The sequence below is a fragment of the Wyeomyia smithii genome, chromosome 3, assembly GCF_029784165.1.
Source record: "Wyeomyia smithii strain HCP4-BCI-WySm-NY-G18 chromosome 3, ASM2978416v1, whole genome shotgun sequence".
NCBI lineage: Eukaryota > Metazoa > Arthropoda > Insecta > Diptera > Culicidae > Wyeomyia > Wyeomyia smithii.
The window spans coordinates 198,963,010-198,987,569 of NC_073696.1; the positions used below are offsets into that span (position 1 = coordinate 198,963,010).

Sequence of the window (24,560 nt, forward strand, 5' to 3'; positions counted from 1 at the left end):
AAGATGACTACCTTGGGCAATTCCGGAAGTAGCGACAAATGGCTCGGAAATTTCGTCGCCGATATTCACTCCCGCTTTTCTCAAAAAACGGAAAGCTGATTTATGTACCTTTCTCCAATGTTAATTTTTTTTCGTCTATAATGAGTACATCCTAATGAGAAATAAATTAATTTGCTTCTTTTCTTTTTTTGACAGCAGTAGGAAATAAATCCAAAATTTTAGTTTTCACCCGTTACGTGCGTTATGTCAGTGGTTTTGTGCTTTCTGTCGGAATTTCATACATGAATTTAGTTCTAAAGCGTCTCGTAAAATGGGCTATTGTTATATCGCTAAGCAACAGGAATTAAAATACATTCCGAAGGATATAGCCCATTTATCAAGTTTCCCGACATCGCATTCAATCAGATTGTCCTAGTCTCAAGATGTTTCTAGATTGTGCTTTTGTGTGCTGCTTTGCGACTGTGCCTTTGCTGGATGCGGCCACCAGCGATGCTGCAGGTATATCCGCAAGAAAGAGGAATGATGCTAGATAGTGGACCGTATTCAGTAGTTGGAAGTAATTCGGTTTACATTATCGGACGATGAAGTTCAATTTTTGGCTGAATGTAGAATTTGTTTGGATCGTGATTGAAACGAACTCTAAGATGAATGAACGTTACAACGTACATGCAAAACCTTTTTTTTCGTGGGACTTGAAAACAATGATTTTCTAGCAGCCATTCAGAAAATATATCTTATGTTGAAGTAACATTTTTTTCAGGCGGCAAAATATTTTATGCAAAACAACGCGGGTTGTCAAGATATTTCAGCATGCGTCTTCTTACCTAATTCGATTGATCTGCGAAGCAGAAATGCTTCGAAGTTTGCCGACATTTCGGACGTAAAATTCCAGTTGACTTCCAACAATTCTATTATTTCTCTTTTGTGGATTGCATCATTGTTAGGTTCATACGAACGTGTCTATTGTGAAGGAAATCCTCCTTTTTCCGTACGTAACCGTCTCCTTCTTCCGAAAGTGAACGAGCTGTCTTTAATATGAGCATAGCGATGATACTGGATCCCTAGTTTATGATCCACATGGAAATTTCCTTTCCATTCCTTGCGTATTTTTTCGTATAATCCGTTTGTCGAACGACTAGTTGACATGCTGATCTCTGCGCATGTGTAAGTGCACCAATTCGTGCCTTGTGTTTCAACTAAACCCCATAATTGGCACCAACTGCTTATTTCGACAGATCGTCATTCACTGCCCTGAAACCGGGAGGACAAGCAGGAAATCCAACACCCGACCGTAAGGGGCAGGGGTTCTACCCGTTCAAGCAACCTCCGTCGTCCTCGTTCCTTACCGACTCGCCAATTTTCGGACCGTCCGGCTTTTGCTGGAATGCACCCAACGACGATACCGAAACCCTCAGCGGGCGACGTGATTGGAATAGGAAATGTGATACGGTTTTGAATAATGGGGAAATGATACTTCCAGTGTCGGCACTTTGGGGGTTTCTTTCCGGTTGCACCTCCCCTTATCACCGATCCCTACCGCCGCGGTCAATACACAGAGACACTGGCTGGTTAGTTTATTAATGATGCTATCGATGGGTAATACAATTGTCGACTCAACTACAAGCGGGGGAAGAGAATATTGTGGAATGGTCTTTGTTGTTGGGGAATTTCTGTAAACCTTTAAATGAAACAATTACTCTCTCAAAATAACCTCAAATTCTGAGCAGCTTGTATCAAAACTGTGAGTGTAGCATTAAAAATAATAGTTTGGGACTAGTAAGATAACATTTTACCGGAATGAAATCAAAATGGTGAATCGTGAGCAGGGTTTTTCATCAGTTTCCGGCAACCTAGGCATTTATTCTGTTTTAAATTGCTACCCTCCTTTATTGCGGTTCTACGCACAGATGTGTGTAGAGAGTAAGGTACGTCTGACGATTTTTTCAGACAGGGATTTTTTATCGAAGGAACTCTTCGATAAAAATCTTCAATTTGTTTATAGTAAAGATAAAGAGCATATACGCTTGCCAAAAATGCGGGTGCCACAGTACCCTGCTCCATATTATATTTTAATTTATTACACCACATAAATTTATTATAAATTTTCATAGTTCTCGTTGAGCAGAATAACTCGGTCGCAGTCTATAACGCAAAAGTAGCAGTACTACCAGTTGCACAGAGTCTGTGGCTTGTTTAGGCTTCAGGTAGAATATTTTAAACAAACTTTTATTGTGGCCAGCAGAATCTCTTCTTTCGTGCTTTCCACCGTAACACCGTAACACCGACCGCCAACGAAAAGCAATTGCGATGAAGGCTATTTATATATTCATTAAAGCGCACGACCTACACAACTCACTTCAACAATATTCCTATTAGCATTCCACGGCGTTAACAAGCGAGATCTCCCTCAGGTTATTTTACATTTTCTTAACATTTTTCCTCCATTATTGCAAACACTTCACCACTGGGATGTACTGGAGTCCGATTGTTGACTTTTTCACAATTAAAAAGTAGGTACAAACGAGTGACGGTTTGCTATCCAAATTAAGACACGCCCGAGCCAATTCTGTATTCAGGATACACGGGAAGATAAGTGTTGCTTCTGAGAAAAGTGACTTTTCGCGGGATTAGTTTGCATGTTTCCAACACACTGTGGTAGCACGACTTCCTGGCTGCCTAATTAAGAATTCATTTTGAGCCGGAAGAGTAGGTGTGGGTTCTGAAGAAAGTTCGAAACAGAGGACGAATGAATATAGACATTTCAATTCATTAGCTAGGACGTGGAACAGAGGAAGTATTTAATTTATACTTGTAGAGAAATGCGCAGCCAGTTATGATAATCAGTGGAACCCTCTTTTGCCTACATAGTTACGTCACGTGTTTTGATACACTGAATTTAATTTAGCTAGAATAGGTAGAAAAGTAGGTTTTCCTTGATAAGAACTACGATAAGCAAACAACAGGTCATGAAAACCGTATCATAACATTCTACACAACCTTTCGCTGTGTCTTAGCCGGACGAATTCAAAACAGTAAAATTCTCTTGACTTTAAACGCAATAAGTAAGCAAGCGAAACTTTACGATGAATGTTTAAAGTGGAAAAACTGTATCTACTAATGGATTATTACTTCGGTAAAATAAATAAACTTCAAATGATAACACTGAATATGATTAGTTTTTCGGATCTATTACTGCATAAGCTTTTACTGCACTTTCAATTGGAAATATCTTTCGTATGTGACATCAACAGAACTTTTCTTCGGGGGGTATAAGTTCTGTGGGGGGACTTTTCTCAACAAACTGCTCTCTGTTTACTAACTTTCTACTGCCTTGAAGCTGACTCGGTTGCAGTTGTAGTTTTTTTTTCGATAAAAGTTTGTTCCAGTTTTCAGTGAAACACTGACAACGATAACAGCCGAAGCGTCCGACCGCTCAAAGCGTCAGTAACAAAGTCTCCCATTCAACATTTTCCCGTGGAAGGACATTGACAACTGCTTCTGCTGTGCAAAGTTTGCATCTATTTTCCGATTGAAATTTGAAGTTACCTCGATTGTATATGATGGCATTAGTTTTTGTCGTTTATTTCTAAGGTAGATTTTACGAGTTACTAATGAACACAGAACATGAAAATGTTCTACCGAATATTTTAAAATACGCCATTCGTCTGACTAACGAAATAAAAGATAACTGGTACGCAGACTTTTTATATAGATGATAACCATTCGAGTGTTTTTATTTCCGAACAGACAACAGGCATTTTCAATAAAATCATCGTCGGATTATAACAGTACTATGGAACTCCAGTTCTATCTGATGCAGTCTCCGCACCGCGTTTCCTATATCGACAGCAGCGCCTTCGTATGTACATGTGTCAGATTGGGAACCCGTAACAATGAATTAGGTTGTATAACAGCGTTCTCTCTAGGTTCGGGAATAGTTCTGAATGTTTTAGGTCGGAAATTATTTTCTGAATGCATGAATATTAACAATGCGATTGGTAATGTTCAGTGGTTATTGCGTTGTAACCGTTCGCTGTAATGTGGCTCAATCAATCAACAGAATAAAATGAAAGTGAAAACGCGCCGATTGAAATTAATAAAAGAATTACAAAATCTTTTAAAATCAATATGTCAATGCTAGAAAGGTTCGCGTCTCACAATCCATAGTGATTTGCTACCATATTTTTCGCAATAACCCCCAATGAGGGCCGGATTTAGGTAGTGGGAGGCCCGGGGCAGTAATTTTCGTGGGGCCCTCTATTCTTATAAACAAATGACCAAAAAAATGACTTACCGCTTTTCTGGAAAGTGTAACGAGCAAAAAAGTCATCATTCTGTCTTCACGTCTGGCCCAGGACTCGGGGGGCCTCTTGTGTCGGAAGGCCCGGGGCATTTGCCCCCTTCGCCCCCCCCCCCTCCCTTAAACCCGGGCCTGTCCCCAATTTATATTGCTAGTGCAAGTGGAACCAATTTTAGACCTGGGAAGTGCACATCATTTCACAGACGCGTCATGAGTTATATGCTGATGACTACCATAGCAACAACAACAACACCCGGCTCGCTTCGCATTGATGAAGATGGAAAGCGATAAATTTGAATTGATTTGCACACGCCTCTCCTTTCCGGCGCTACCTAGCTTCGCCGGCCCTAGTGAAAGTCACCATAAAAACGTCGAACCAATCTAAGCAAATTAAGCCGATGAGTGTTTTGCATCCTGCCTCCAATAACTTTTTTTTGCTACTTGAATCAATCCTAGTTTTCCGCAGCTGGATTGACGGGTTTTCTCAGTTTATTCTTGACCGCGGGTTCGTAAGCATCTGATTGCATTCGTCGCGAGTATCGCTGTTACGTATAGGTACAGTATTGATGAAAGATGGAAAAGTGCTTCGTGAACGCAGTGAAAAAGTTTGAAGTCGCAGTAGAAGAACGATTGACGGCGGTAGTGATTGATTGGTTTTTTGACGATGTGTAATATATTCTCCAGACCGAGCTTGTAGCAACCCTGCTCCGAAGAGATATGTAGAATGTGTTGCGATTGACGGCATCCTTTTGTGTAACTTTAAGAAGACATACAAACAAGGCGAAAGATCTGTCAAACATTTTGTGTGTTTGGATTTGTATCGTTACGGTTAAATTCAATATAAATTATACGTCGATTCCACGATGCGATCAGAAGCAAAAAATACTGGAATTCAGTATTTGGAAAATTATTCCAAAAAGTGACTAGTAGCTATAACATAGCACTAGAGAGTTTTTGCCAAAAACTACTTGTGTAGACAATATTCAGTTATATTTTTCTCCTAGAATATTGGGTAAATCTTATAGCAAATTTCTTTATTCCACTGTGTGCGGGCAAAACTGTCGAGGAATAATGAAACGTCATCGCCATTTAAGACGCAAGTAAGAAAGAGGTGCCAGATGATTGTTTACGAACATAGCACGTGCGGTGGTGGGTTGAAGCCGACAAATTTTACAGTGCGCTTCGGGCAGCACGGCAGGTCAAAACTGGGTCAAAATCGAGCGAATAAAGAAGAGGTTTGACAGCAGTTAGTGCGCTCCCAGGTCAAAACGAGGTGCGCTGGTGGAATAAAGAAACTCGCTATTAATCTTATGAGAAGTTGATCGATTAATCGATTTGCTCCCCAGGCTATCCGTGGTAGATATCCTTCCGCTTTTCCATTATTTTGATTCTATGCTTATATCTAGCAATCGGATACAAATCTCCCTGCTTTATATGCATGTTTATTTTCAAGAGTACTGTAGTGCCCAGGAACCTCTTACATATTTGCTGAGTTCTCTGGCGTAATTGCTATAGTCATAGACAGATTTTGAAGTGCACCTGGGGACATTTATATCTCAGACTAGCAGACATGACTCTTTGAACAAAATTAAAATCATCGTTCGAATGAAACCAGTACCTCATGTTAGTAACACTAGCACCATCTGCTGCGGTGTTCGCATTGCGTTTCGCGTTTCGACATCAGCGCTAGTGTACCTGCATATGTCAAATTGGGAACCTTAAAATATGCCCCAAGTAGTGTTGTCGCGCAATTAGAATGGAAATTCGAAATGATCATTTTTTGTGGTGATGGAACTAGCTACTAGTGTTACGTCTGATAATCTGCGTTTATACGTTTTAACAGGTGCTTAGTTGTTTGAGAAAATGCCGATGCAACTGTGTCAATATTTTCTATTATGTTAAATGTATACTCTGTAGTTGCAGCTACATTTCTATGATATCTGGTGTGTGTTTGTGTACTTTATAAGAACTTTTAAGTAAGATGGGTAAAAAAAATTCTTCGATAGTTTGTTCAGTAACAAATATTCTGGAACACGTTGCAATTTGTGACAGGCTTTTATGATGAATTCAATTCGATGTTTGATTTGCCTGTTTAATAATAAATAACAGTGGTTAAAATAAATATATTGGTGAACCCAGGCCAAGGTTCCAAAGGGGGCAACGTAGGCAAATGCCCCGGGCCTCCTCTAGTGAAGGTACAAACAAAAAACTTGCTTTCGTTCAAGTTCTACACTCAAAATATTTTTCACGTTATAATTACCGGAAAAGTTATGTGAATATTTTCCACTGTCATTTTCACGTAAACTTTACGTGATTGTCATTTGAGTTCATCATAAACTGGCGATATGATTTATCCTGTGAATCTTGTTCAGCAAACATATGCATTTCATGTGAGTTTCACGTAGAAATCAACTACCGGTAAAGTGGAAAGCATTTGATTGTCTGATAGCTACCACGTTTTATACAACGTATAGTTTTTAATTGTGGATTCCCAAATTTTTGAGAGACTGGAAATAGTTTTTAGAAATTATCCAAATATGTTGCTTGATAAGTCGCACGGGCATGCAAACTCGCCAATTCGTAAACGAATTGACATACAAAATGACTAAATGATATTGCGATATTTGCCGGCGATAATTACTGTTAGCTGCAACTGTTTATATTCAGGTAATTTCTTGCCATTTGAACTAAATCTCTGTAAAATCTGTAAGCTCAGGACTCGATGTCGGATTCTAATGGTTTTTTGAAGCTCACCTATTGGCAAGTCATCAAAAAAATCGAGAAATTCAAAGACTGAATCAGGCAACATTCTGATTTCTGTGGATTTTCGCACGGAGAGTTCACACGATACTTCATTCTGTTTGACGTTGCCAAGTTGACGTAGATGCTACGTGATAAAACATAGTATGCATGTGATTTTCACGTAGATGTTATGTTTGTCACATAATTCATGCAAAATGAAAGAAAACGAACAAGTATAGGAAATTTTACGTAACAATAACGTGAAAAATATTTTGAGTGTATTGCAACGGTTCTCAACCTTTTTTTGTCCGCGTACCCCTTGGCGATATTTTTCATATTTCCCTGGCTTGGAATATTCTCGCAGAGTGGGATAGAGTAGCGAAAGATCATGTTGTGGTAGTTCAGATTTCAAAATGTTTGATTGTTGTAGTCATATTTTAAGAGCAAGATTGAACAACAAATGAAGTATTATAAAGAAAAGTTGCTTTGTCCGCCATTACTGATTTTGCTTCGCGTACCGCCTGAAGGTTTCCGGTTACCCTCAGGGGTATGGTTGAGGTTGAGAACCGCTGTTCTATTTCACTAACAATAATAATCTGTGATTGCATGAGAACAGTTAGCAGAATTACAGGGTGCGCCATAATTATTGCAACGAAAATGCAAAGTCGGGTTGCAGGTCGATATTTGTTGTGCCCCGGAAACGAATAACGATCAAAACTGAACCTTCAAGACGGTGCCCCGGCTTACACAAAGGGGACCATTCAACAGCAAAGGCTTACTTACCTTATCAGTCAGCTCCAGGCCGAAGTGTCCTTTGCTGTTCGAAGAAGTCGTCTCCATTCAACTCGGTTCATGGCTGCAGCTCGCCAGCCATGTCGTCTGCGGAGGCCCCGCAGGTCGTCTTCCACTTGATCGAGCCACCTTGCTCGCTGCGCGCCCCGTCGCCTTGTTCCAGTCGGGTTGTTATCAAGAACCATTTTCACCGGGTTGTCGTCCGACATCCTAACGATGCAACTCGTAGTTCATCCGCCTCCGCCATGATCCATCTTCCATCTGCACTCCACCACAGATGGTACGCAACACCTTTCGTTCAAAAACCCCAAGGGCGCGTTGGTCCTCCACGAGCATAGTCCAGGTTTCGTGGCCGTAAAGGACTACAGGTCTGATCAGTGTATTGTAGATGGTTAACTTCGTGCAGCGGCGGATTTTATTCGAGCGAAGCGTCCTCCGGAGTCCAAAGTAGGCACGTTTTCTTGCCATAAGGCGTCGACGAATTTCTCTGCTGGTGTCGTTGTCAGCAGTCACCAGTGAGCTCAGGTACACGAACTCGTCTACCACCTCGATTTCATCACCGCTAATATGAATTCGTGGCGGGAGGTTGACGCTGTCTTCTCTGGAACCTCTTCCTCTCATGTACTTGGTCTTCGAAGCGTTTATGGCCAGTTCAATCCGTCCGGCTTCAGCCTTCAGTCTGATGTACGTCTCTGTCATCTTTTCAAGGGTTCGTGCTACAATATCAATGTCCTCGGCGAAGCCAAAGAGCTGAACAGACCTTCTAAAAATCGTGCCACTCGTGTCGATACCAGCCCTACGTATCACACCTTCCAAAGCGATGTTGAATAGCAAGCACGATAATCCATCACCTTGCCGTAACCCTTTTCGAGATTCGAGAATTCTCTTGACTCGGGAGTGTCCCCCTTGACTCGAGAGTGTCCCCGAAACTCGAACTACGCACATCACCCGATTCATTGTCGACTTTACCAACCGTGTCAGTTTATCCGGAAAGCCGTAATCGTGCATAATCTGCCATAGCTGGTCTCGAACGATTGTGTCATATGCCGATTTAAAATCGATAAACAAGTGATGTGTGGGCACGTTATACTCACGGCACTTATGTAGGATCTGCCGTACCGCGAATATTTGGTCCGTGGTGGCGCGGGCACCCATAAATCCCGCTTGGTATTGCCCCACGAATTCCCTTGCAAACGGTGATAGTCGACAGCACAGAATTTGAGAGAGTACCTTGTAGGCGGCGTTTAGCAACGTGATTGCACGGTAGTTGCAGCAATTCAACTTGTCGCCTTTTTTGTAGATAGGGCACACTGTACCCTCCATCCACTCCTCCGGTGCTACCTCCTTCTCCCAAATCTTGGCAATAACCCAGTGTAGCGCCTTAGCCAGTGATTCACCACCGTGTTTCAACAGCTCACTGGGGAGTTGGTCAACTCCAGCGGCTTTATTGTTGTTCAGCCGGCCGATCTCCTCTCTAACCTCCTGAAGGTCAGGGGCTGGGATTCTGTCGTCATCTGGGGTACACCGAGATCTACTACCACTCCGTCGTCGTCCTCTGCTACATCGCCATTGAGGTGCTCATCGTAGTACTGCTCCCACTTGTCAATCACCTCACACTTGTTCGTGAGAAGGTTGCCGCCCAGGTCCCTGCACATGTCGGCTTGTTGCACATAGCCTTTGCGGGAACAGTTCAGCTTCTCGTAGAACTTTCGTGTGTCATTCGCACGGTACAGTTCTTCCATCGCCTCGCGATCTCGATCTTCCTCCTGGCGCTTCTTTTTCCGTAAGACCGAGTTTTGCCTGTTCCGTGCGCGTCAGTAGCGCTCCACGTTCGCTCTTGTTTGGTGTTGCAGCATTCTCGCTCGTGCGGCATTCTTCTCTTCCACTAACTGTTTGCACTCGTCGTTTCTCCTGTTCGGAGCATTAGTACCAAGCGCCGCTACAGCAGTACTACATATGGCTGATCAAATGTCCCTCCAGCCATCTTCGAGAGTAGCTGCGCCAAGCTGCTCTTCCGTTGGTAATGCTGCTTCCAGCTGCTGCGCGTTCTCCCGTGCAACCTCGACGTCCCGTAGTTGCCCGATGTTTGGTCGCGGTGGGCGACTTTGACGCGTGTTTCGCACCGTTGAAAGTTTTGAGCGCATGCATACTGCAACAAGGTAATGGTCCGAAACAATATTCGCACTGCGGTAGGTGCGTCAGGGAAGAATTTACCATCGATTAGAACGTGGTCGATTTGGTTCTCCTCTTGTAAGTCAGGGAATCTCCAGGTGGCTTTGTGGTTGTCTTTGCGGGGGAAAAAGGTACTTTTGACTACCATACCGCGGGAGGCTGCAAAGTTCACACATCGTTGGTCATTTGATGCGGAGTGCAGGCTATTCGGCCGTATCACCGGTCTGTACATCGCCTCCCGTCCTATCTGAGCGTTCATATCACCGATGACGATCTTAACGTTCCGTTGCGGACAGCTATCATACACCTGCTCCAGTTGCGCATAGAACGCTTCTTTCTCATCGTCGGCTCTTCCTTCGAGTGGGCAGTGCACGTTGATGATGCTGAAGTTGAAGAACCGGCCCTTAATTCTCAACTTACACATCCTCTCACTGATCGGCTGCCACCCGATCACGCGTTGGCGCATCCTACCCAGCACTATAAAGCCCGTCCCAAGCTCATTGGTAGTGCCACAGCTTTGATAAAAGGTAGCCTCCCGATGTCCGCTTTTCCATACCTTCTGTCCCGACCAGCAATGTTCCTGCAGTGCTACGATTTCGCAGTTGCGCGGATTTAGTTCATCATATATGATGCTGTCGCAGCCGTGAAAGCCTAACGATCTGCAGTTCCATGTACCGAGTTTCCAATCGTAGTCCTTATTGCGTCGCCTAGGTCTGTGCCGATTTTTCCGATCCGTATTAACTTCTTCGATATTTGCAACGTTTGGTGTTTTTTGGGGCGGCTTGTTGGGCCTTCCCCAACCCCCTGTCTCGCCGGAGGGCCATCGTGTCAGCTCTGATGAGAGTCCCACGCTGACACCAGGACGTTGATCAGCCGCTCCTAACATGGAGATCAGACGCTGTTTTGAGCCGCACCATCTTGGTGAACAGACGCTCGGGTTGGCGAAGCATTTCCTCTACCGCCGAAATATGGTTACCGCGCCAACGATCGCGTCGCACCTTCTCACTTAGCTATTGTCGGATGACAACATTGCCCAGGCAACGCCAACCAGTTGTGTCCATGTTTTAAGTGGTAGTCTATTGTATCATATGACTCGTGGAGGCGTGAGATAGGAACTTGTGAGGACCGGAGCTAAGTTTGACGCTCCTTCCAAGTTGTCGACTTACCATTTGAAGCCCTCAACAGCAAAGGCCTGATCACGAAAACACACAAGTTTGGACTAGTTGAAGAAATCTTTGCTTGAAGGATTCCATCTAAATGACATTCGGTTCGTCATCGAGTTTTATCCCAAGCATCTTCGAGCTGTCATCAGATCTAAAGGAGGACACATTGAAAGAGTTGTTGTTTTGCCTTTGTTATACTTAACAAAGGTTATACAATCGGCCGAAAAACGCAAAATAGATCCAAAACCTGAAGGGCCGAGTCGTATGTAAAAAAAAAAAAAAACAAAACAAAACCCTTTTTAAAGAACGCATATTCCGATATTGTTGTTCGCAGGCTCAAATGGAAGCTCAAAAGCTCTTCGAAAATCAAATTGAAAGATTTTTTTTATTGTTCTTTTGAACTTCGAAATATGTATTGACCAAAGCATGTTTTAGACATGGGCTATTTTCCTTTTTGAATGATTTCTCTCTCTCTCTCTCTACCTCTCGCCCTTTCACTCTCTCCTTCTCTCTCTCTTCCTCTCTTTATTTCTTTTTTTTTCGTATCGCTATTTATTCCTCAAATGAAATTTACAATCATCGACAACTCTTCGTTGTGCGTCTTAATCGGTGTAAATAAATTAACCTTTTGTTGTTAATACTCTTTTCTTTTTTATTTGATAAAAATATTAGAGGAATCTGCAATGTTTACTTAACTCTTATTCTCACTTACGAGGCTTCCGTTCTTATTTTTATTTATATATTTTAAATTGAACTATACGTTGAACCCAGATTCGCGGAGAGTAAGGAACATTTACAGCTTTCGGGAGTCGACCATTGTAGCAAAATCTGACTCCACAGCGTGCAAATGTCATACAATCAGCGATGCAGATATCTTGAAAACCTTTACTAAAAATGTATGATGTAATACACTATGCTTATGTAAGATATGATTATTGCTTTCTGATTTAAGACTCAGTGCAAACAGAGTAACCATGTTTTCCCACTTCTCTTAATCGCAGCAAGTTTTATAAAGTCCTCGTTTCGGTTTTTACCATACTGCCTAGCCTAGTACACTCCTAAAATCCAAAATGGCATTTGGAATAGAATTGAATTGACAACTTTCGTTAGCAGTTACATGACTTTTAATAAGTCTGCTTGCATTTTATCTTTACAGATTTTACCTTATTTTTGAACTACACAGATTTTATCGCGAAACAAGATTTTTATTAATTGAAATAATCTCACATGTAATTTAAGCAACGTTTACATTTACGTTTACAGTGAGTTGACATACATATTTGCCAGCATATAAAAATTGGTTTGTGATCGAAAAAAAATAAGACTTATATGAGTACTCCAGAGATAACATTCACAAAACTTGTAAAAACCACGTAATAGTTAGTATAACAAAGGTTCCTGCACCGCTTTGTGGATTATTTCTGTTTTTTCATAGTTTTTACCAAATAAATTATTTTCATTTCATAAGTTTTCTCTTACTTTCAAAAATATGGTTAACGGTCCTCTGTTTCTTGTTGCAGTAATTATGGTACACCCTGTGATAAGAGCAAGTTGAATACAAATCCTTGAAGCAAGTCAGTAAAAAGTGCAAACCAGTCTTGCAGTTCAGGTCTTCAGTAATTTGAGTCTAAGCCTCTCTGAGTTAGTAATATAATAGGTAATTTACATGCCCTGTGGTGCATTAAATAGCCACAAAAGCCGCATAGCATGTTGAGAGATGAACAGAGAATCTTAACTCTGGGGACACTAGATTGACATTAGCAAACGCAAACTTCTGGTAGCACTGAAGAGTAACATCTGTGTCATCTGATGGAAATAATCTGAACGATTTGGTTTTTGTATCTAGAAAATGTCACAACAACCGCAAATTATTCTGGAGATGATTGATATCCTTCGCTCGTCTTCATTTTATCGCTCGTATGTGATCGTACGATGGTCACTCATGCATAAAGCGAGCAACGCACTAGGAAACTTCGCAGTACATTTCAATTACCCCTAATTGCTTTTTAATTAACTGGCAGCTATCTTCCCAGAAAGGGCAAGAGCCTGTTGTACACGACCGTTACGGCTATTGGTGGTGTCATAAAAGATGCTGTTATACGGCCAATCGTCAAGATAGCATCAATTGAATTGAATGGTTGTGCGACTCCGATGTCCGATGCACGCATTCCAATTGTAACTATCCTAGTGGGAGACGGGCTTGTTAAGTACAATTTTTAAAATGACATAATGGCGTCTCCACCTAAACTATAATGGAGACGCCATTATGTCCTTAGCATCAAAACTTATTTTACCGGAAAATCGATTACCAAAAACGGAACCATAGAGTAATCATCTAGCAAAAGTATTTTAATAGGGCTTTTTGTACCATCTGTCACGAGTGGCCGTCAGCAAAGAGGATACTTCGGTGGACATCATTACACTGGACTTCCTATGGGAAATAGCTCTCATTATCGTTTTATCTTTCGATGATCGTGCCGTTGCGTTCACAAAAAGCAACCGGGACGTTTAACAGTGTTATTAATCATTTTGGACTGTGTGTCCACGTTTATTTTGGGCATTTATATTAACGGTTGCGAGGGGGCTTTCCCTTTGGCTTAGATAAAACAAGCTATTCACTGACAGTGTGTGACTTGTTTTGAGAATGGATCTTGAAACTAGACTTACTTTTTGATATTGGTTCGAAGTTTCTACTTGTATTATAATACAGTTTCATAATATACTCTCCTTACGTTATGCGTCGTGAATTTTTTAAATTTAAACAAGCGTTTTGATCAGTATTTGGACTTAGTGTTTCAATTAGTCTAAACTAAAACCTTGTGTGCTCTAATAGCTATGGGACATATAGAAACAATCACTGACCAACATCTGCTAATTCTCACTCACTGTTCTTTCGTCGTGTCAAATGACACCAATAATGGTTCCCGAGGGACTACATAAATGTGACAAAACAGATCTATTACCCCACCTTGTCGCTGCAGACATAAATTAGTCTTTTAATCACAGACAGGACTAGTTTTCGGTTTAGTAGGAAAATTCTCCCTCCAAAAGAAAAGTTTAGCTTCTACCAAATGTTAGCAAATTCGATCATAAATTAGTTAGAAGTAAAAATGTAAAGGGTAAACGTATTCAAAGCGTTTTTTAGGGATTGTGTTTATGCATAGCCTCTTCAGTGAAACACTCAATTTCATCTAAAAGTTATCTTAATGATTTTCGAAATGTTCCTACGCCTTTTGCGATGGTACCATTATTTTTCAATCAAGTCCAGAAGCCACCGAGCAATCGTGCACAACATCGTTCCCCGACCGAATCAAATGGGCAAGGATGGCATGTTCAATTCGATACAATCACGCTTTACTCTTCCTCGCTCGCCTTGGTAAATGAGCGGCACTTTTCCTTTGGTCCGTTTTGGTGCCGTTTGTTTCGTTCAAGTGGATTGAATCAAAAATCCTTTTTGTGCTCGATAGTTTCGGGCGGATTTCGTGACTGGCATTCCTACAATCTAATTAGACGCAGAGCGAATTTCCTCAACAGCTGCTGATTGGACACGAAAATAAAGGAAAAGAAGAATTGTTTCTTATATTGCTGTAGTGAAAATTTAATCAGTGGGTGCTAATGATTAAAAATAAGCCCAGCAGTTATTAAAGCTGCACAGGAAAGTCGCGAGGAAACTGCAAATTTACATTGGAAACTCAGCATGGCCAGGGGAAATGATTGCAAATTTTCTAAATTCCCAAAACCAACTGTAAATGCTGTGCTCGAACATTACTGGATCGCGGAAAACGACAATTTGAGCATTTGACCAGAAATTACGAGCGAAGGTCGATATGGTAGTCCGAAACAATCCTGGGATTTAGGACGTTAACTAGTGAAAGGTTCTCTGCGACGTTTAGTGCAATTCGACAAGTTTAATTGCGGGAAGATTACTAATCAATAGGCTAGTAAAACAAATATGGTTGTCAACACAGTGAAGTATAAGAGATGTATTCTGATGGCCGATAAAATTCACGTAAAATGAATTTTGTCAAAATGTCGAGTCGAAGATTCAGCAAATTCTTCAAATTACCAAACTTGTGAAAAAAAAAGGAATGAAGGCTATCTTCTTCTCACTGTTATTCTACAAATGGGAGAAGTTGCAGCTGCAACTCACTTGATCCTTTCCAAGACACTCTAAGTGGAATATTTAGGTACTTATACTTATTACCATGGAAGATTTCTTAACGCTTGTATAAATAAAATTGGGATGCCTTTTCGCAGACATTGATGCTGTACAGCACCGTAAGTACTCAGTAGGCCCTAGTAAAACAAATTGAAAACATATTTTTTGTCTATGGTTCAATGCTCTGTGCGGTGTAGGCGTAAGCTTTCCGCAACCTAATACTACTCGAGATCCAATCAGCCTTGATTGGAAACAGGTGCTTTGCGGTGTTGAGGCATTCTCGTGTAACCCGAAACAGGCGCTTCGATTTCCACGACGCTCTACACCTGCCAGATAAGGTAATCTTCATTTTCGCGTTTATTTCAATATCAAGCTGCACATCGATCAGACCCCGACGAACCTGAACGATTGTGACTTTTCATCTCGACCCGTCGCTAACCGCATCCTTTAGACTGAAAGCGGTCGCACGATGATAGGGCACTTGAAAGGGTTGCTACAGGCGGTTGTCAGTGATGTATAAAATGTGTACTCGCCCGATCTCACCGGGTTAGGCATAAAATTGATTGAAATCCGATACTGTACAGGAAATAGGGCCAACTGAGCAGGAGCAGGATAAGCGCGAACCGGGCTGGATAATAACCCGCAGATGTATACACCAACATGGGCCGCCGGGTAATCACTCAGTGTGCTGTAATTGATTGAAATGTTCGATGCGATGCGGCGCACTAAATGCGTTAATAGGATTATCCGCTATAGGTTCATGCATGTCTGGACATTGTAGCGGAGAACCAAATTTCCAGTGTGACATGAACACTTTAAAATAATGCTTTCCGTTTTCGCTTTCTATTTCCAGAGATATGCAGTTAACACGGAGAAAAGCGGTGAAATCATAGTTACAGTTCAGGTAAGAATCATTAGACATGTTTAATGTAAAGTCTCTCAACGTAGCACACCGTGTCCGAAGCGGCATAATATGCAACTTCAATGAACCTTGTGTTTTTCTTCACCAAAAGTTAGTTTAGGGTCTAAGCTTTCAAATGAAAACTTGTTGAAAAAAATTGCTTCGGGGAAAACTTGATTAAAATAGGTTTCATCATTTTTGCCCATCTATGGAGACGCTAGGTACATTAAAACATATGATATGGTAACGATATGTACAATGTGTGTGTGTGTGTGAGAGAGAGAGAGAGAGATAGAGAAAAGAGAGGAAATGAGAGAGACTGTATAGTGTATTGTGTTAAAAAAAAGATAATGAAATAATTATACATTATGATTTTCATCGATAGGAAAAAATAATACAAAATGTTTGAGATAATTGATTTTTTAATGGTGGTTTTATATGAGGCTGCTATTATAAGCAACGACCCCTTGAGAATATTCTGCTGATATAGTCATGCGTTTCAGGAACCTAAAGATTCATCCATGTTTTAGGAAAATCTGTTCGGTTGTAGTCTGTTCGAAAAACCGTGGAGGCCTTCATTTGCTGCAAAGCAAAACTCGGTCATATTAAATATTTTAACATGAAATTTCGCAGTTATTGGATATACTGAACTTTAGCGATAAAACAAACCGTTTCGGTTCTAAAAACAATTTCATCAATCAAAGGCACTCGGGTCAGTCAATTGAAATCATACGTGCTTTCTGCCAACAAAAAATCTAGTAAGGAGGAGTTATTCTGAAAAACTGATTTGTTTTATCCATTTCTATTCTATAATTTTTTGTTTCTCCAAGTTCAGTCAACTATCAATGTTTAGATAGTTTCCGGAGAAAAAATTATAGATTCTTAAAATGTGAGTTCTCGGAGATGTTTAATTTATAATTTTTTTTAAGTTATTTATTGTTTTGTTTTTAGTGTTTCTAGAACGTCAAACCACAGACTAACAGACGTAACACTGGAATTTAGCTCCATCGCCACAAAAAAACGATCATTTCAAATTTTCAATCGAATAACAGTCATCGCGCGAAAACGTCGTTTGGGGCGCTGTCATGCAATCTCATACCTAAGACAAGACGTGACAGCTGGTCACCGTTACATTCAACCAATTTGAACCGGCTGCTGATTGGCTGAATTCGATAACGCAATCGTCACGTAGAAATACAACGAGGTTACTTTTCACTGTAAAGCAGTGATGCTGGAGAGTCATAATTTAGCTATTATAATTGTTCATAAATAGTGATGCAAAAGTATGCAAGGTACATGATATTACCGAGTAATGTATTTCACTGTTATAACTTTAAAAAGGCATTGATTAATCGTTTATTTCTATTTCGGTTGCAGTCCAAGAAACTTAGAAAGAAAAAATTTGGGTACCAAGAGACTTAGGAAGAAAAAATTTGATAATAGAAGTATGCTTTATTGAACATAAAATAATAAATAAGAATTGAGTATTATTCGCCTATATATTGCAATTTTAATTTGTTTTATTTTCATTGACCTTCAGAAGTTGTTAAAAATAATCATTCTGGCATCAACGGTATGGAACGTTCAAAAAAATTTCGACGGGGATGACGGCCGTTACGAAAAGAAAAATAAAAAGCCAGCTGTCGCGTCTTGTCTTAGTCTCATACATATTTTGTAGTTACCCATTTGACACATGCAGTAACGCTGGCGCTACTGTCGACATGTATGACGCAGCGCGAACACGACAGCAGATGGTGCTAGTGTTACTAACGTAAAGTACTGGAATCATCCAAACGATGATTTTATTAAAAATTTGCTCGACGTGTTATGTCTGTTAGTCTGTGGTCAAACTATAAACAGCATACGTTTATCACATTAATAAACCGGATCATCCTTTTAAATTGATGAACGTTCAGAAAGATGTCCACGTCGTTATAGCTCTCGTTGTAAGTCTGACATAAACAAAATAAAGGCGCTGATTTTCCAAGGTTTGTTCTCGATCTAGAAACGCTGAATAAATTCACCGCGCGCAGACCATGCGTGGGAAATCGGTAGTTGAGATCGTTGGTAAGATTACAGTGAATAGTGTCATGGACCAGTCGATGAAGCGTAGACACGTTGAGGATGCGCCGACGATCACTTAATGATGTCAGTTGCAGGCGGCCTATCCTTGTTTGGCACGGCTCAGAAGGGTAATGAAATTTCTTGTACAAAAAGCGTGTGAACGTATGCTGTACAGTTTCGATTCGTTCCACATACTGCGCATAATAAGGATTCCATGACAGTGAGCAGTATTCTAGTAAAAGGCGTACGATGCGAAGAAAAGCGATATCATAGGTTCAAGTTGGTTGAAGTTTCTACAAATCCTCATCACGAAACCGGATAGTCTCGTCGTTTTCCGTACGATCATGTCAACATGTGTATTAAAGCTCAAACGAGTGTCAACTATTATACCCAGATTGGGTATCTCAGATACCTTCTCAAGCGATACTCCGTCCACAGACTACGTTGATTCGACAGGACGTCTCTGGCGCGAGAAGGTAAATTGCTTGCTCTTCCTCACATTAAGAGTAAGACCTTTAGCTGCACACCACTGTGTAATAACGTCGATCGTCTTCTGCAGTCCCAAGGTGTCGTGGATAGTTGCGATGCGCTTAGCAATTTTCACATCATCAGCAAACGCCCAACACCAGTCTGCTATCCTGAATAGTAAGTCATTGAAATAGTAGATAGAGTAAGGGACCAAATACAGATCCTTGGCCGACTCCTGAATTTGCGTAGATTAGTCGAGATGACACACCGTTGATTCTAACCTGGTAAGCTCTATTGGGAAGGTACGTAGGTTAATAGTAGCATCAGAAAGTCCGTAGGTTTTGCATTTCTCGAGTAAGAGAGAGTGTGGAACTTTGTCGAACGCTATGGACACATCGAAGTAAACTGCGTCCACCTGGCCACCATCATCAAGCACATCGTTGAACTTTTGTACCGTTTCCATCAGATTCGTTAGAGTGGATCGATTTTTGAGGAACCAGTGCTGACAGGGGTGCATGAACCTCAACATGTGGCTTTAAATGATAGAGAGAAGATAAGTTTCCAATGAGTAGCACAGTCAATCGCGCTATATGGAACGTACATGTTTAGCTTTGCTTCCACCGAATCCGAGACTGTTACTAAAGGTTTTAGCTTGAACACCTTTAGGCTGCTTAGGTAATCCGTTAGGTCACCTTCGAGCATCGTTGTGTTCCTTCACAGCCTAAGACCGATGATAGAGCAAGCGCAAAAAGCGTCGCGAAGCGATTCTCGTTGACGTGGTTAAATGTACTGCCGTAAGTAGTGCTTTACATTCAACCACGGAAACGCGATTTGCTTCGCGACGCTATTCGCGCTTATTATGTCATCGGCCTAAGTGCGCCAAGCTCTGCTTCCTTCTCCACAAGATGTAGAAGCAATAAGCAGAGCATGGTTTCCCTGACACTGATAATTGAAAGACGTGCCAGTCGTTGAACTTGAGAGAGAACTCCCCCTAAGGGCACCCTTCCACCGCCTCTCCTGTGACAGACGTATATTCCAATGCCCCTGTTATCTTCCTTCTCCAAAGCATTGCGTGGATTCAGCTCATTGTAGTATTGTCGACTCTTACAAATATTTTGTAGAGTCGTGTAAATTGAGGCAAAGGACGTGTAACCGAAAGCTCCCTTAATATCAAGAAAAGCGCGTCCAGTTGATAGAAGTCTCCGTGAACAGTCGACGAGCGAGTACTACGGAGTCACGTGATGTCATGCGTCTGAATCCGAGGCTCTGTAGCTCTTCAACGTTCGAAGCCAGGTCGAGCCAGGAAAAAGAATGCTCATAAGAACATCAAGCGTTTCTTCGGTAGTGACTGCCAAGCATGGAAGAGTTCACTCACTAGCAATATTTCTTTGTTCTTTGATTCATCAGTTATCGTCCAACCACAGACTAACAGACGTAACACTGGAACCTAGCTTCATCGCCACAAAAAACGATCATTTCAAATTTCCAATCGAATAACAGTCATCACGCGATATCGCCGTCTGGGGCGCTGTCATGCAGTCTCATACATATTTTGTGGTTCCCCATTTGACACATGCAGTAACGCTGGCGCTGATGTCGAAATACATAACGCAGCGCGAACACGACAGCAGATGGAGCTGGTGTTACTAAAGTAAAGTACTGGAAACATCCGAACGTGGATTTTATTGAAAATTTGTTCGAAGTGTTATGTCTTTTAGTCTGTGGTTCAACTATTTCCACTCGCGTACAAGTTTTCCATAGAAACGCTGCTGATTGTTTTTCGCTTCTAAGAGTTCAGAATCGCAAGAATCTTTGAGATATTTTCGCCAGTGATACAAAATTATGAATCCAAATGAACGTTAGATTGCGTTCAATTGTTTGCTTACCGGAGCAAGCCGGTATCATCAATGCTAACGGAAATTGTAGCATGATGCATTAGCATGTGATACTTGAAATCACCAAGAATCATCGTGGTATATCACGGTGAAAGCACGACGTGGAGTAGCCGAATTCCGCTTACAAGCAACCAACATTTGGAAGTATCATTGCGATCGCTTGAGTGCAATCGTTTACGATTCTTTCGTGAAAAACTCGTTATATGTTGCTCGCTCCGCCTAAAGCAGGCAATACTGAAACAAAATCATCAAAGGAAGCTACCATATATTTCTTTGCTCTAAGTTGTCTCTTGCATGCGTGAGAATGTGTAACTTTTAATGGCGATGGTTTGCTAGGATTGAAAGCTTATAAATAGCACGTTCAGAAATGATACCCGAATGATTGTTATGCGATACGAGTTTTTCCATCCGCCATACTTCCTTCTTCATTTTTCAATTGTCCAAAAAAAAAAAAAGATCATATCTTTGGACATTGCTTTCTACAGACTCGTTATCTCAGGCAGAGTCAGAATGCCCTCACAGAATCAAGCTCTGGATCTCCTTTTGGCTTGCGTAACTCAGCGTTGTATTTAGCGAGTGATGATCTATAAGCATCCCATTTAGACACGATTTTAGCCCTGTTGAATGAGACCTTGTGCTGTACGTCGATTGCTGCGATGTCCAGTGTAACTGAAGTTCGAATATTTGTATAGCAGGATATATAGGTCCTTGAGTTTACCAAATATTCCTTTAAAGAGTTCCAGTGGGTTTTGTATGGATTCCTGAAGTGTGCTCTTCTAAGAGTGGCCTAGATGTCAAATCTGATATGTCTATGGTCTGATAAACTAGGTTCCGTTTTGAACCCTCTCCGCTATCGAGTCTCCAAAAAGAGTGAGATTTAAACCTCTTGTCTAATAGCGTTAGTAAAAGTTGTTTCGTCTTCTCCGTTGCATATATCAACGTTGTTAGGAGTAAAGTGTTCAAGCAGGTACTCACCCCGTGTACATCCGAACTACCCCAGACTGTGTTGTACGCGTTGGCATCGCAGCCGACTATAAGTGGCTTGTTGATGCTTCGGCAGTACCACACGAGCGTTCCGACGTCAGATGGCGGTATGTCGTCCACGTCTCCCGGGAAGTGAACGGAGTCAACGACCATTTTATGTGCCGCTGGATTAATTCTGTAATGGGAACAAATGTAATGTTTCTGGTCAACAGAATTGCAGTCCTATGATTTGACTGTTGGCTGCAATAGATCAACTTACCGTTTTGGTTGCCTTAGTCAAGGATCCTGGTGTCATGGACCCATGGTTCTTGGATCAGCGCAATGGATAGCTGATCTTTGGTGAATCTGCGGCAAAAAAACACTAAAAGCGCCCTTCGTCGGATCTAGTTGAATTCCGATTGGCGGACGGTTGCCATTAACGGTGACGTTGGGTCGGGCTGCGCACCCTTTGCAGCAGACGGTAGGCGACAGAAGTGCGACTTCCACGTTTTGGCGACAGGTCAGGTCGGGTTGCGACAGATCAAATGCTCACGCTTACTCCTATTTCGATTTTTCGGCGGAACCTATTCAAATTAATTTCTAATTGAGCGTCTTAGTAGAAAATGAAATTGAAGGAAATGGAATTAAACAGATCCTTCTTCGCTGAATTGCAATGTGCAGGTGGTAGCAGTACACTCTCTGAAGGAGTCTCTGAACGTTCCTCAGCTGTCTTTTCATTAAAGACTTTCTGCCAACCTGGCGCGTGCTTGCCTCGTCGTACTTCTAGTTCAGCAGGAAACTCTGTGCTGCTATTAGGTAATCAGACTGTTTGTCCCGCTTTATCATCTGTTCGTCGGTTTTTCCTGTGACGTTGCGACCATGCACGTGTAGAAAAACCGTCGTTCTGATTCTGGAGTACACAGAGATCTCTCTCATTTGTTGTGTTCACACTGTCCTGGAAGTACCCTATGAATTCTAGGACCTTTGGAAGGTTTTTCGTGTGAGATGTAGTCTCTAGCTGTGTCGTTATCGGAACAATTAAGTTGTAGGAGGCCGTTTTTTATTCGGCAGCTCCTAAACTTTGGTCTGATGGCGGGTGATTCCTGGTCCGCAATGCAGTCCAGAATGGCATAACGATCAGTGTTGGGAATAAAAACTTCTCTGCAGCGATTTTGTGGAAATAAGCTCAAAGCTAGAATATATTACGAAATAAAGGTTTCTTAATCTAGATGACATTTTTAAGGTTATATGAAATGGGACTTACAATTTTAGTTTCCTCCCAATAATTCAGCTTTCGCTGGTACAATAAATTTTCGCGTTAACTGTTTTCGTATGGCATCGTATTTCTTGCTCCTAATCCTAACAATTGATAGAATATAATTCGAGTTTTATTTTAATAAAGATTTACCATACCGTTAGTTTGCTACCTATTACTAATCGTCACGTTTGCCAATGAGATGATGAGTCATCGTTTAACTGACATCTACTTATAATAAGTGACATAATATTTAATTAGAGGGCCTGTCAGTTGACCGTTTACGAGTTACGTCGGTTGAATGCAGGGGGTAGTCAAGTGGAGTTTCTTGGCGGATCGAACACTCCCCAGCCCGTAAACTCTTATCCTCCTGTTGTTCAGTAGCAGGATAAGATTTACCTTCCAATTCGAGAACCGCCGATTTTGCTACCGGCCGTCGAAATACACCTTTATTTGTTTTGACCATTACTTGGCGCACGCGACCATCTGATCCAGGAAAAATTTCCTCTATCCTACCTCGTACGCCGTTATCCCCATCACCATCGTCCATAACTATGACAAAATCTCCAAATTTTATAATTTTGTTCTCTGCGAGCCACTTGCTTCTAGTATTTAATGTTGGAAAGTACTCTCTACACCATCTGTTCCAAATTTCAGTCGCCAGATTTTGGGACCGTTTATAACTGCTTCTCAGCTGCTCTGCCAGATTATACGTTGTTCTAAACGGTTGGTGTTCTCCAGCTGAGTTTCCATGCAGAAAATGATTTGGGGTTATAGCCTCCAAATCGGCTGGCTCGGTACCGGAATATGTCAATGGTCGAGAATTTATGATATTTTCTGCTTCTGCTAGCGTCGTTACTAAAATTTCGTCATTGAATTTATGTCCATGGTTCAATGTCTTAAGGGCCTCCTTGACCGAGCGAACCATTCTCTCCCAAACGCCTGATCTGATTCCATAATACTCGCTCAGCGCCCTGAAAGTTGGTTCCATTGTCCGAAAATATTTCTACGGGAGAACCACGCTTTCCGACAAATCTGCGTATTGCCATTATACACGATTCTGTCGATAAAGTATACGCAACTTCACAATGCACTGCCCGGACTACGAGGCACGTAAATAGCCCGCTCCACCGTTTCTCCACGCGCCTACCTACTGACACCTCAATAGGACCAAAATAATCCAATCCCACATAGCTAAATGGTTTCACGTATGGTTGAAGACGTTGAATGGGTGACCCTGACGTATGTCGCGTTACAGACGGCTTCGCGCATGCCAAGTGCCAGGGATTGTTACTGCTCGGGCCCTTAGCGCTCGTGTTGGGCAACGCTGTTTCAGTCGACCGCTGTCTCTTGGTTGTGACCTGACTCAAGCGGTCAGTCTGGTCGACTGGTTGACGCACTGTTAGTAGCCTCCTCGCGTGAGTGGTATTGGCTTAGCAGTATTTTCAGGCGCCACCGTTGCGATCGGAAGAGCCGTTTGACAGCACCGCGAGATGACTCAGATGAAACCCCTCCGTCCAGTGATTCGCTGTCGAGGTTGAAGTCCTCTTCCAGTTTCATTTCCTCGGTTCTGCATTGTGCATGCGGCCTTTTAGGGCTGCACGCCGTGGAGCTTGTTAACTCCATTTGTTCTGGAAGAGTAAGGCTGTTGGGGCCCACGTTTGAAATTCAGGTAGGGTAGATGAG

The 24,560-nt window shown here is 41.8% G+C and overlaps 1 protein-coding gene across 5 annotated transcripts in view; it reads left to right on the forward strand.

Annotated features, from left to right (window-relative positions):
* Positions 1-4,789: 4,789 nt before the first annotated feature.
* Positions 4,790-24,560, forward strand: part of LOC129731952 (uncharacterized protein ZK1073.1) — a 37,828-nt gene continuing 18,057 nt past the window's right edge. Inside the window, exons 1-3 of one of the 5 annotated variants that reach the window (XM_055692357.1) lie at positions 4,790-4,939; positions 15,913-16,000; positions 16,182-16,232. In XM_055692357.1, the coding sequence (XP_055548332.1) occupies positions 15,989-16,000; positions 16,182-16,232 (63 nt within the window). In that variant the 5' untranslated portion in view covers positions 4,790-4,939; positions 15,913-15,988. Of the gene's footprint in view, positions 4,969-15,728; positions 16,001-16,181; positions 16,233-24,560 lie in introns of those variants that run through there. The other 4 variants (XM_055692355.1, XM_055692359.1, XM_055692356.1 and 1 more) reach the window with 4 other exon arrangements.